This window comes from Arachis hypogaea, chromosome 6 (assembly GCF_003086295.3).
Source record: "Arachis hypogaea cultivar Tifrunner chromosome 6, arahy.Tifrunner.gnm2.J5K5, whole genome shotgun sequence".
Classification (NCBI taxonomy): Eukaryota; Viridiplantae; Streptophyta; class Magnoliopsida; order Fabales; family Fabaceae; genus Arachis; species Arachis hypogaea.
The window spans coordinates 23,855,906-23,870,869 of record NC_092041.1 but is presented as its reverse complement, the minus strand read 5'-3'; the positions used below and the strand labels follow the sequence as shown (position 1 = coordinate 23,870,869).

Below are 14,964 nucleotides of genomic sequence, written 5' to 3'. Positions count from 1 at the left end.
AAAAAAAAGAGATATGACAACGCACAGTCAGGTGTTCATCTTAGAAACCATCAAGTTAGTGATTATCTTCATTGGTTCCAGGGCAGTTGGTCAAGAGAGCATCCTTTGATTCATACTGACGAAACATATAAAAATCAAAATTTAATTTATAGATAATTATGAGTTTCAAGAGTGTCAAAGTTTGGTTTTTAGTATTACTACAAAATAAATATACAAAAAGTAACTGTGTGAGTTGTTTACTCACCTTGCATCTACAAAAGAGGCAATAATTGTGGTCATCCCTCAGTTTCATCAAAACTTCTTGCAAATCCTGAATTGATTACATGTATCACTATCACAGTCGCAACCAAATACGAATGCAGGAATAGATTAACAAAGTTCAACAAGAATGAATTTCAAAGTATAAGAAATACAACAACGACAAGTAAGCTTTGTTCAATGGCTAGGTAGGATCGGCTTAAATGGATCAAATGATGACAAAGTGCAATGAGTAATATTTGTTTAAATCACTTGGTATTTAGAGTATAACGAGGAGAAAATTAATCAGCAATGGAAGTGTATTGACTTAATGTGTGTGCCTGAGCAGTTAAGATCAAGAGAAAAAGAAAGCATTTGTGCTGTTTCCATGTGTTATTCAAGGATGCAACATAAATCAATACCAAAACATGGTTAAAAGGTGCGTTCAACCAAAAATATAACCTTTTAGTTACGCACCTCTTCTGTTATTTCTTCCTCTTCTTCATCATCCTCATTCTTTTCCGGTTCAATAATTTCTCTATTATCTAATTGATCAAGGGCAACCATTGCCTTATGAAAATTGGCTACAACTCTCTTACTCTACCATCACGACTTCTGTCTCAACCCAAAGTCTTGCATTAGATCCTCCTCTTTCCTCTTTTTTCTCTCAGCTATGATTTCCTCCTTTTTCCTCTTCACCTTGTGAGGATCATCTAAGCCAATACCAGCTCGCAATCGCCGAATCTCAATCCCCACTGGCTCAGCCCTACCCAAACCTTTTTTGCCAAGGGCAGCACCGGGCATATAACCCATTTGTTTGAGCAGCTTAAACCTAATGTTGGATTGTGGTATTGGAGCTTCCACTTTTGCTAATGTTTGCTCATCCTCTTCTTTCTCCTTTCTATCTCTTTCAAGTTTTCGCCATTCTTTCCAGCTGAGTGTTTTTAACTTATTCTTGGAAGAGCTGATCGGAGGGTCTTTCTTGCCAGATATCTGCACATAAGAAAGGGATCCTCTTCACCAAAATGCAACTATAGTACATATAATTCGTAAAATAAAAGAGGTTAACATAATTTAAGCCATAACTTAAACATGAGGAGCCCAGAAAAGGCCGCGAGACGTTAAAACGCCGGCGATGACCTCGATTGCGAGACAAGAGAGGAGAGAGGAAGAGATATTGTGTGCGACACACAGTGAGACAGATGAGAGAGATCAAGCAGAGAGAGACAGAGAGCGAGGATAGGAAGAGGAGAGAAGAAGATGAAGAATACTGAAACCTTCAGAGGCGTGAACGAGAGGGTTTCTTCTGAACGCAGATGAAGAACAATTTTGGTTTTTTGTTTTTTTTAATATGTTTAATTCAGATGAAGAACAATTTTGATTTTTATTTTTTTAATATGTTTTTGTTTTGTTGTTTCAATTATTTGAAACTATAAAATTAAGATTAATTGAATTCTAAAATTTGATTAATTTAAAATGGTATTTTTGTCTAATCAAATAAAGGAAGGATGTTTAAGACTTTTTATAAAATTAAATAAAAAATATATTTTTATTTTTATTTAATTAAAGGGGTGTATTAGTAAAAGTGGTGATATAATATTATATTTAAAAAAGAAAAAATTAAATACTGATATAGAAAAAAAAATGCCATATGATTTATTACTATTTGTCCATATTTTAAATATATCGGTACGTATAAATTTATCATCGTATCATAGCAATCACAAAAAAAAAAGAATAAATATCAGAATATAAGTAAAAACACAAAGTATAAGATGGCCTGAAATTTATCAACACAATAAAATAAACCACATAATGAGTCATACTTAAATAACAGAACCATATATCCCTAGTTTTACATACTTTAAATATTTAAAGTTTAAAGTTTAAAAAACAAATATCACAATTCACAAAATAAACTAAGGGTGCACATAAGTCAGATTGAATTTAATTGGATCCAAACTCGATTTTAATATTGAATAAGGTCTATTTTGACTCGATTTAAATAGACAAAAATAAATCGGATCAATATAAAATTAGTATATATACACAAATTTATAAATGTTATATAATATATTAACAAAATTTACTTTAAAAAAATAAATTTAAAAAATATTATATCATATTTATACTAAAATAAATTATTTTAAAGCAAATATAATATTCTATAACATAAAAAATTAATTGAAAAATTAATTGAATTATAAAAATATAATGTTTAATTATTAATTTTAATTTAAAATATATATTTTAATTATAAAAAGACAATTTTATATTAGGTAAGATGATTTGAAGCATGACCCAAACTCAATCCGAAAATAACACCAGGTACAAATAACAATCTGAACCTATCAAAATATGCCTCAAGTCTTGGCCAAATTTTGAGTCGGGTCGAATCTTAAACACCTCTAATGTAAGATCTGAAAAAATATTAATTAGATAATTAATTAACTGATTAACTAAGAGTAAGTTAAGAGGGTTTTAAGCTGTTTGAACTGGGATAAAAATTAAAAATTAAAAATTAAAATTTGAAAATTTATCAGTGAAGATTTAACTTTAAAAATTAATTGGAGCGCAAAAATATAATTATTTGTGAAAAAATGCATACCGACGTTATAATTAACTGTACAGACTTAAGTCTGTCCGGTATTGCGTATGAGAAAAGTAAAAAAGTAAGGTTGACCAGAAAAATATTTAGAATAAGAAATCAGAACACTTCTCTTTAAAATTTGCTCTAGGTGTGGCCAATGAGCGAAAGGATAAAAATATCCCTCACCCACTTAAATAAAAACACATGACTCACCCCCATTTCACAAAAATTACATCCATTTTTCAAAGGAAGAGAGGAGAGTTCAAGCATGAGAAGAGAGAAAGAGAAAACCCTAGATTACTATTCACACTCAACTTCAAATTCTATTTTCTCACAAATCGGGGCTCCAATTGAAGACCCATTTGCGGCCACGTGTTTATCTTATCATCATCTTCGATTTTATATAACTTTTACGGTGAATATTTGCGAGAACTCTGACCCATTTTTTATTTTTCTATTAAATTTGTGTTTCGATAGCATGAGGTATTGAACATTGTGATTGGATGCTTTAGGAAAAGGTCAAGTATAATTTCTAGTAGAATTTTGACCCATGATCATGTAGAAAAAGGTAAAAAAAAACTCTTTTTCTTTGATTTTTTCCAATTATATGCAAAATTCTAGCTTGAAAATGTGTAATATTGGTGTAATTAGATTGAGGCTTGGTTGCGTTAACTAAAGTTTGGGCTTGATCGGAAAGAAAATTTAAAGAATTTGGAACCACCATCAATGAAGGTATAGGTCTTGGTTTCGAGTAAACACTATATAATGTTATGTGAAAACCTAGGTTAGATGATCTTATGATATTGTTGAATAATTGATTTGTTGTTTGATGATGGTGTAGTTGAATAATTGAGGTGGAGTGATTGTTGAAATATTGAGTATGATTGTGTAGTTTGATTGATTATTGATAGTTGGATGAAAATTGGACCGGAGGCTGTGATTGGGTGAGTTGCACCCTTAGTAAGTATGACAGAATTGATTTGAGTCATATAAATTAGGAGTGGGCATGGTTTGTATTTTTGTAGGTGGGCACGGTTTGGATTTTCAAAAATCCAAACCGCATCTACTTTAGAACCAGTTTTGTGGTTCATGAAACTAAACTGGAACTGGATAAAAAAAGAAAAATCGGTTCTAAACCGGTTTGAAAAATTAAAAACCGTTTCAAATCGGTTTTAATATTTAAATCCAATTTTATATATAAACCGGTTTTAAATTTAGTTTTTTAATATCCAAATTTAAAATTTGAATTTTTTTTTGAATATCCAATTTTAAAATAAGATTTTTTAACCTCAAAAATCATATTTTTTAACCAAAAATTCAGTTTTAAAACTAGTTTTTAGAAATTCAATTTTTAAACCATAATTTTTTTAAAAATAAAATTAATACTAAAGTCTTTTTAAACTATATAGGTTCATTACAACTAGGATTTGGTTCTTTATAAATCTAATGACAATAGCTAATCTATATAACATTTAATCATTCTCAAAACATAAAAAGAATACCATTGAAAAATCTTTCTAAAATAACAACCACAAAATATCAAAAGATGCCAATAAAATCATCAAACAATTACGACCTTTGAGAAAAATATATCTGCAAATAACAAAATAAATCTTTGTTATTTTGAGACAAATATTTGAATAAAAGTATAAAACTAAATGTGATTACTAAATATACCTAGTCATCATCAAGATTATCAATTGATGCCATCATAGAACAAGTACCATCATTAGAAGAAAATATATCTGCCAAGAGAAACAAATTAATTATCAAGTCTATATTCAACAACTTTAAATTGTTAACTAATACCTAAATTCTAAAATAGTAAGATGACAAAAATAAAATAAAATGAGAAGAAATATGAAAAAATTCCATACCTTGCTCAATTTATTGAAGAACTTTATCATCATCATCATCATCTAAAGCAGAGAAATTGAAAAGATCTTCCTTAAACCAATCTCCTGTGCAAACTAAGGCCTCTACCATTTTAGGTGTTAAGGAACTGCAATATGGATTGAGGACTCTTCCTCTAGTACTAAATGCAGATTCCAAACCTACTGTAAAAACAAGTATAGCTAATACCTCACGAGCCATATTTTCAAGAATTGAAAATCGGGTTGAGTTGATCTTCCACCAATTTAGGATATCGAACTTATGGAGTATGGCTTACATTCTTCTTGTAAATATCTATTAAGTTCAGATCTTGTATTTGTTCTACGACCGGTTGCTTACAGAAAAAATTCCATGTCATGAAAATCAATATTAATGTTGTTAGTTTGAACATCTTGTGCATTAGCTTCACTTGCTTCCTCAAAACTTTGGTATTGCTGATAAAGTAACTTTGTGCACTTGAACAATTTTGACTTTAATTCTCCCCCTTTTTTTCTCCAAATAAGTAATCCAAGAAATAATTGACATACTCAATCTTTTGCATTGGATTAAGTACGATAACAATCAATAACAACATATTCACTGAATCAGGATTGTCCTAATACTTCTCATACTTAACTCTCATCTTTTTCGCCATTGACATAGTACTAAAATCAATAGAAACACAAGATGATGAATAAATCATCCAGTTACAAATACTTCCTTCATAACATATCACTGGTAATACATAAGGTACCAGAATACGTACAGTGGCATCACTGAACACTCATAAAAATGGTACAATGGACTAAGCATACTTTCAGTCTAAACCAGAAGGCATACCTTTCTCTTTTTCTCTATTCAATTCTCCTATATAGGTATTGTCTTTCAAAGCAAGAAACTCAAATGCTTTGTGATGCTTCAAAGCTACCTCTAACATTTGATAGGTAGAGTTCCATCTAGTTTCAACATCCATGCAATTCAAACCTTTATATTGAATTTTTTCTAGTTTAACACACTTTTGAAACCTAGTGGCTCTAGATGGGCAAAATCTAACATATTTTACTCTACTATAAATTTTTAAGACTGATTCATCAATCTCTTTCAACCCTTCTTTTACAATTAAGTTTAGAATATATACAAAACACCTCATGTGAATAAATTCACCATTCAAAATAATGATATTCTAAGAATTTAATCACTGCTTCAGATATTTAATTGCAATATCATTAGATGATGCATCATCGACTGTCACACTAAATATCTGATTCAAATTCCAATTATTTAAACACGATTTAATTGTCTCTCCTATAATCTCTCCTGAATGACTTGTCACTTGACAAAAATTAAATATTTTTTATATAATTTCCAATCCAGATCCACAAAATGTGCTGTCAAACTCATATAAGTAAAATTTTGAATTGAAGTCCAAGTGTCAATTGTTAGACATACTCTACCACAATTTGTCGAGAGAAAATCTTGCAACTTCGTCTTCTCTTCAGTATAAAGAGCTCCAATGTCACGTGATAATGTAATTTGTGAAGGAACTTTGAATCTTGCTTGTAGGGCATGAAAAAATCTTTGAAATTTTGGGCTCTCAACGAAGCAAAATGGTGGCTCTTTCCCAATAAACATTTTCACAAGTGCCCTTCAAGCCTCCTCTTAGTCAAATTTGGCAGCACTGGGTGAATTTAAAATACCACGCTCATTTATAGTCGGTGTCATCGTTGTTTTTCTTCTTTTATTCAAATTATTATTAGAATTTTACTTGTTTCTTTTCATATGACCACCCATTGAGCTGGTTCCATTCCCATATTATATTAAGCTACTACAATATTTGCATTTAGCCTTCTTCTCGGTAGCATTCTCTACACCAAATTCTCTTCTTTTTGGAGAATGAAAAACTACATTAAATTTATTATTAAATAGGATTCATTACATCAACAAACACCAGCATATTTTTATTCCATAACCAGGTTTTTATATTTCTACTCATCATTCATTCAATATATACATTATCCACCAACTCTTTTTACTCATAGTTTACAATACAAGGTCACCATCAATACTATCAATACATAAACAATTACCACTAAAAACTGGACAACCAATTTTTGACTCCTAACATCTTCTTCTAACCTCCAAAGCTTCCAATCAAAGTTCATCTTCACTTCATGATTGTCCCTAATAAATCATGGTTTCCTAACTAGTTCATCTTGTTCAGTTTCTGCCCACACAAAAAGCCCACACCATCTCTTTCTATTTGTTTATAATCAACCAAACATATAACAAACTTACTCAAGCCTCCGAGAAGAACAGTGACAAGAAGATGTTTGATAACAATACATGTAACGATATTAACTCACATTATATTTAGAACAATAAAAAAATTGTTTGTTTTGATTTGCATTTGTTTCAGACTACTTGAGAACCGAATGGCAGCCATAACCACACCATTTTGACACCCGCAAGTTTTTGCTTTTATTTTGGGTTCTCGTCCAGTAGCCATTAGATGGTGAGTGAATAGAGCTTCCAGCTGCAGTGCTACCACTACCATCATTCATAAGAAGAAGAAAGTCACTTTCTGAAGATTTGAAAAGTTAGGGTTAAATAGGTGGGGAATGACTAAATTGGGTTTAAATCGCAATGTTGCTAGCTAAGCTAGTCGTTATAGTATCTAACATGGCAATGTGAAGTCACGTCAGTGCTGCGGTAGCTGATTCATCACCAAAAAGATGTCCAAGAACCACTATGGTGCCCAGAACTGAATCTGGAGGATTTCAATAGTAAAATTGGAATCTCAAAGACTACATTGGGTAATAGCATGAATTTCAGGGATCAATATGGGAATTTACTCTCATAAACTATGTCGTTTTGTTGTCCATTGTTCATACTTTAGAAAAAAATGAAAAAGGGGGGGGGGAGGGAGAGGGAAGAGATTATAAATTGAAACCCTTAATCACAATTTGAAATTTTGAATGCACAAATCTAAAAATGTCTCATCTTTTTCCTTTGTATTACCCAACCACCACCGTCATTGCTAGCGATGGTAGCAGGCGACAGCTTCCATCACCGCCATCATTGGCGCTTTTCTTTGCCTCTTTGATGTTTCGTTCATATCAGTATCTCTCTACTCTAACTCTCTCTATTTAGCAGCAGTAATGACATCTCTCACCAGTACCGTTGTCACTTCCCTCTTCTACTTCTTCCCCTTGTGCACCTCATTATGTTTCTCTTCATTCTTCCCTTCGTCTTTCTCTCTGTCGCTATCTCACTATCGTTTGGTGTGGGAAATGGCAGTTTCCTTCCTCATCGCTAGTGCCTTCTTCTTTTTTCTGCTATTTTTCTCTCTTTGAATATCTATTTCATGTATCTTTTTTGTTTTTTGGTATCTTTCCTATCTTTCTATGTGACTGTGTCATTAGGACTTGCAAGTGTGAGTGAGTGTCAAAGTTCTTTTCTCTGTATGTGTGGTTAGAGAGTGTGAGTGTAAGAGTGAGAATACGGATGTTTAACTTTTAAGATTACGATTTGGGGTGAATTAATGAAAGTAGCATAGAGATTTTAAAGTACTAAAATAAAATAAATTTAAAATTATAAATTATTATCATTAATTTATTATTATGTCTAAAAAAGTTTCTTTAATTAAAAATTTTAAAAGTTTCATTAATATTTTTTAATTTATAAAATTGGGAGCTATCATCATTAATTTATTATTATGTGTAAATAATTTTCTTAACTAAAAATTTAAAGGTTTCATTAATTTCTTTAAATTGATAAAATTGGAAACTAGCGTCATTAATTTATTATGTCTAAATAATTTCCTTAATTAAAAATTTTAAAGGTTTCATTAATTTCTTTTAATTTATAAAAATTTAAAACTAAAATTCAATATATTCAAATTAAATTATTAATTGTATTTATTTTTCAATTAATAGAATTTTAAACTCTAATCATCAAAACTATATGTCCAAATAATTTTTCTTATTAAAAAATTTAAAGGCTTCATCAATTTCTTTTAGTTTAAAAATTGGAAACTAAATTTTAAATTATTCAAATTAAATTTTTAACTTTTAATTAATTGATTTTTTTCATTCTAATTATCGAATTTAATCATCTTGATTATAAAATTTTAGTTGACATTATATTTTTTAATTTGTATATTTTAAAATTTATATTAAAATACAATTATAATTTTGTGTTTTATTTATTATTTTATATATTATTGTTCTAAAAATGGGATCGAATCAGCTGAAAATCGAAAGTTATTTTAACTTGGTCTAATAAATAAAATAGCAATTTTAAAAATCGTCTTGGAACCATTAAATCAGACAAAAATCGACCGGTCGGTCTGAATCGAAATTTGGCCAGTTATCAATTTTCAACTTTAAAACGACGTCGTTTTGGGTTTGAAATTAAACAGTAAAAACGAAAATTGAAAACATAGAAGCCTCACTCTCCTTCAGGCTTCACTGCTTCAGACAATCAGAGATTGAAATTTTTTCCCTTCTCAAAGAAATAGAAAAATCATAGCTTCCGCCGCCGCCGTCTCACAGTCGTCGGATAGTCGTGCTCCTGCGCCACCCTTCTCGTCGTGCTCCAACCCCTCTGCTCACTAGGCAATCGCGATTTTCTTTGAGTCGCCAGTTTCAGTTTAGCCACGCTTTGTCCGTCGTCCGTCATCATGCTGGTCTCCATGTCCGTCGCGCTTAACCTTCCGTCTTCTTTGTTGTAGGAAGCATATGAAGGCAGTGGTGGCACAATTCAAGAAAAAGAAGATCATTGATTTAGTACAGTACGTATTACGGCATTTTTTTGTTTTTTGGTTGGGTATTAGGGCACTCTTTTTTTTTTTTGGTCAGTGGATTGGACAACCCCCAATTCTAGATACCCCAATGGATTGGACAACCTCCAATTCTAGGTACACAACACACCCACACACTCATCACATATTTATCACATTTTTCCCTCAAATGCATCTTCTAGAGTTTGAACTCTAGACCTTAGTGATGGGGAGAGGATGAAATGCCACCTGAGCTAAGGCTCTTTGGCAGCACTCTTCTTCATACACATACATGACCATATGGGTTATTGGACTAGGCCCAAATTTCAGATTAAAATTGTTTTATTAAACGTTTTATCTTTAATTTGTACTAAAAACCATCATTTTATCACTTATATTTTTAAGTCAAAATAACAAATATTAATTTAAATGCTGAAATGAACGAACCTTTATATATTAGTTAACCAAAAAAACAAATTTAAAGAAATTAGTTATGTAATATCATATTATCAATTGTTATATATTCTTTTAATTTTTTTTACCAAAGATATGGAGACTCGAACTCACGACCTCTTAGATGAATATGGGGGAGATTATACCTAGAATAATACATAGAAATAAATTTTAATTTTATCCTTAAATAATATCAATTTTTACGGTACATATATAGTTATTCAATTATTTTTTAATCGCATCTAAGTAAATTACACTTAATCATATTACTTTCATTCTAAATAAATTTATTTTTTTGTAATTTTACTCTTAAAAATTTTTACTTATCATGAAATATTTGTATAATGACTAGTACATAAATTTGCGAAAAAGAAAAAAATGATACATATATAATAAAGTATAAATGATACCTTTTATCTCTAATGTATCGAAATTTTTTAATATTTAATTTGGTTAAACTTTATTTTTAATTTTATTCTTCAATAATATCAAATTTTTACTATAAATAATTATTCAATTATTTTTTAATTTTATTTTTAATCACATTATTTTTTCTAAGTGAATTTATTTTTTATTAAGAACAAAATTTAAAAATAAATTATGTAATTATTTGTCGTAAAAAAATTGAAATTATTGAAGAAAAGACCAAAATTATTAAAAATAAAATTTAACTAAATTAAATATTAAAGAATTTCGATACATTAGAGACAAAAGATACAATTTATACTTTATTGTATATGTATCATTTTTTTCTTTTTTGCAAGTTTATGTACTAGTCATTCTACAAATATTTTATGATGAGTAAAAATCTTTAAGAGTAAAATTATAAAAGAATAAATTTATTTAGAATGAAAGTAATATGATTAAGTGAATTTACTTAGATGCGATTAAAAAATAATTGAATAACTATATATGTACTGTAAAAAATTGATATTATTAAAAGATAAAATTAAAATTTACTTATTTTTATCATTTTTGTCCCCAATATTTTCGTTCTATTTAAGTCCCTAACATTTCAATATCATCTCAATTTTGTGCCGTCGTCAATTATATTAACAGATCCCTAACGGCAGGATAACATTGAGTCAATTTTGAAACGTTAGCCATTAGGGACTTAAATAAGACGATTTAAATGTTAGGGACAACTTTGGGACTTAACCCAAACGTTGGGGGAAAAAACAATATTTTACTCAAAATTTTATTGTTTTTACTGTTTTTACTTTTTTCTTTATAAAATTAAAAAAATACTAAAAATAAAAATAGAAAATAAAAACACAAACCAAATGATGATTTCTAATTTTTCTAAAGCTTAGAATAAGATAGTAAAACTAGGAATAACAGTCATAGAGAATAGCATAAAGAGCGGCATTAACCCCAATGGAAGATGCCAAGATAGAGTTATAACAGAACCTACGATACAGAAATAGCCAAGAGATTTAGTAAGCGAGTCATTGTGCTAGAATCAGAACTCTAGATCTTACGAGAGAGATAGGTTTTCCGTGCTACACCTCACTGGGAACCATATAGGTTCTCATCCCTTCCTTTTCCCTTTTCCCCACAGATGGAGGTTTCTGACTTCATTGCCGCCACTGGATCGAGTTATATTTAGAAAAGGTACCAGAGGAGCATGTGTTTCCGAACCCTACAGGAGATGCTCGAGACTAGTCCTGAGATGAGGTCTACAGACTTGTGCCTCGATAGTGAAAAGAATGTAGGATAGATGGTCTTCATTCCTTAGACTTTTCTTTCCCTCACTTCTGTATTATTTTTGAGGGATAAAACTTGATATTTTCTTTTCTTGTAGTCCGAGTACTAGCGTAAGAATTTTCTATATGAACTAGGTATCTGAAAAGTTGTCAGTTGTGTGTGTGTGCAACTAAATATGTCAAGTTTGTATGAACTAACTTGAGATGTATATAAGTATGAGAGTTTTCTGTAATCTTGTTGCTTTAGATTTTGCTGTTAGTTTGGTATTTATTTTATATTGTATATCTCTGATGATGTTTTTGGTTGTTGCTAACGGGTTTGTTAAGAAAAGCATATGATAAAAATAAGCTAACATACGCGATTCCGTTATTACAAAAGGCTCATATGTAGTAAATATTATTGAGTATAGATTTTCATAGGGTTACTGAGAAGTGACGCTTGATGACTGGCAGTGATCTGGACCCCTCGTTTTAGCCTATAGAAGATTGCAACCTTATTTCCAAGCTCACATCATTAAATTCCAAATTAACCAACCCATGAAGCATATCTTCCAAAAGACGGATATTTCAGGGTGAATGTTACAATGGGTTGTGAAACTGTCTGAGTTTGATTTGAAGTATAAAGCTCAGACAGCCATCAAGTTGCAATACCTGGATGACTTCTTAGTTGAATACACAGGAGAACTACAAGGGAGTTCTACAACCTAGAATCTGTATGTGGACGACTCATCAAATAAAGCTAGTAGTTGGGCTGGAATTATTCTTGAGAATGAAGAAAGAACTCGGGTAGAACTTTTAATAAAGTTGAATACGAAGCCATGCTCGCAGGCTTAAGGCTAGTCAAAGAGGCCAGAACATCGAAAGTCATAGTGTTTAGTGACTCTCACGTGATAACCTTTCCGATAAATAAGGATTACCAAGCCAAATATCCCAACATGAAGAGGTACTTAGAGAAAACACTAGAATAGCTAACCCAATTCCAAGAAGTAGAGATTAAGCATATAATCTGGGAACTCAACTACCGAGTTAATGCTTTCTCCAAACTGGCTAGCACCAAGCCAGGCAGCCATAACAGAAGTTTGATCCTAAAAACTCTTCACACACTATCAGTCGATCTCTAATTTAAACTTGGGGTAGATGATTCCCATCATCGAATATCTCAAGTTTGATGTCCTCCCTAAAGAAGAAAGGGAGGCAAGGAGACTTGTAAGGGAAGTACAAAACTATATTCTGGTTCCTAAAGTCCTCTATAGAAGAAGAGTATCTACACTCCTACTAAAGTGTGTTCCGACCTCCAAGACAGAAGAAGTCTTAGACAAAATCTACAATGACATCTGCGAAAATCATCTAGGAGCAAGGTCACTAGCTAAGAAGGTGTTACGAGCTGGTTTTCATTGGCCGTCCTTGCAGAGGGAAGCGGCTTACTTCATAAAGAAGCACCCATCTTGTCAAATGCATGCCAACTTTCATGTAGCATCATCAAAAGAGCTCGTAAGCATCACTTTACCATGGTCTTTCACAAAATGGGCTTTAGACTTGCTCATGCCATTTCCTTAAGCACCCGGACAGGTGAAATACCTCATAACAGGGATTGACTACTTTACTAAGGATTGAGAAAGAACCTTTGGCATCCATCACAGTTAAAAGAAGTAAAAAATTTCTCTATAAAAATATTGTCACCCGATTTGGAGTCCTATACTCCATCATTACAGACAATGGTACTCAGTTCACTGATTCGACCTTCAGAAGCTTTTTGGCAAGCCCCTTAAGATCAAACATCAATTCACATCAATAGAGCACCCTCAAGCCAATGGACAAGAAGAAGCTACATACAAAGTCATATTGGCAGGGCTCAAAAGAAGGCCACAAAATGTGAAAGGAGCATGGGCAGAGGAGCTCCCTCAAGCCCTATGGATATATTGGACAACTGTCCACTCTAGAATTGGAAAATCTCTATTTCAACTTGCTTATGGCATAGAATCTATGATTCCCATAGCGGTCGATAAAGGAAGTCCAAGGTTGGATTCTACAATGAAATTGGAAACATCCAAGCTCAAAAGAAAGAGCTTGACATTTTTTCAGAAGTTCGAGAACAAGATCGGATAAGGGAAGAAGTGTTGAAACAATGGATTTCTACAAGGTAGAACAAAAAATTTATCAGAAAAAACTTCACCACAAATGACCTTGTCCTGATTAGGAATGAACTCGGATATGCTCTACTTGCACTTCTACATTCTTGATGAAAATTTTATTGTTTTTGAAGTTTATCCTTGTTTCTTGTATGAAATTTTGGATTTGCTAAACAAACTCCACAGTGGATTAAGACAATCTCTCCACAGTAAGCTCCTAAGGATTTTGGAATTGTATCGAGTTGACTTGCTATTGGTATGAGATATTGAAGTAACCATGTCCTTGATTACCCCAACCAATATTAGCATAATTTCTCTGTCTAGGGAAGTATGAATTATTCCCTAGCCTTGAGAAATATCTCATGTAGTTGACTTATTTGGTAGTGGGATGGAACAGTTCACACCTTTCTTTCTTGTGTACTCCTCTACACAAATCACACGTAGTAACTTGTAAAGCTTGCAATTGCTCCATTTGTATTATGAGTAAGGAAATATTTTGAAATAGGAGTTTATTGAGTACGAGAATTGCATCTATGGCATTTGATTTTATTGCTCCTTGCATACACAAACAAAGAAAAATCAAATGCACAGTATAGAATAAAGAAAAAAAAAGAATTGAATAGAATAAAGAAAAGAAAACCAAATAAAATAAAACAAGATTTAAGTTAGTAATTTAACCGGACTTATGTTGTCAATCTCAATTAATCCCCGGAAACGGTGCCAAAAATATGATGAGGCAAAACTGATACACTCGTATGTTGGCAAGTGCACCAAATCACTCCAATTAATACCACGGTGAGTGGATATCATTTCCATGAGGATTAAAGAATTGAATCAAGTAACGTCTAATTGAATCTCTAATTAGATCAATCAAACCTTGGCAAGAGGATTGTGAATCTTGAAGAAGAGCAAAAAATAGTGAAATAAATTGTTGATTGTGGATGAAAGAAGGCTTAGAAACTTTGGAGAAGTAATCAAGAATAGGGATGTTAAAGGCTTTGGAGATGTTTAATTCTTAGAAAAAGCAATACTTGTATTTTCCTACTTTGACTCGTGCAAAAAATTTTTCACAGCAAATCATCTATAATTAAATTCCAATTCCTTGTCAATCTAGTTTCTCTTAATGTAACTAATCACCAATTCCTTGCTCAACTAATTAAGAGAAGCGATTTTATTTTAAAGCCACACAACTTTCAA

The 14,964-nt window shown here is 31.5% G+C and overlaps 1 protein-coding gene across 1 annotated transcript; it reads right to left on the bottom strand.

Moving 5' to 3' along the window:
- Positions 1-55: 55 nt before the first annotated feature.
- On the bottom strand, positions 56-4,921 carry LOC112805462 (uncharacterized). The gene is given in 5 exon segments (XM_072198142.1): positions 56-115; positions 245-310; positions 715-1,230; positions 4,552-4,572; positions 4,727-4,921. Coding segments are annotated over 5 exon segments (858 nt in total).
- Positions 4,922-14,964: the final 10,043 nt, after the last annotated feature.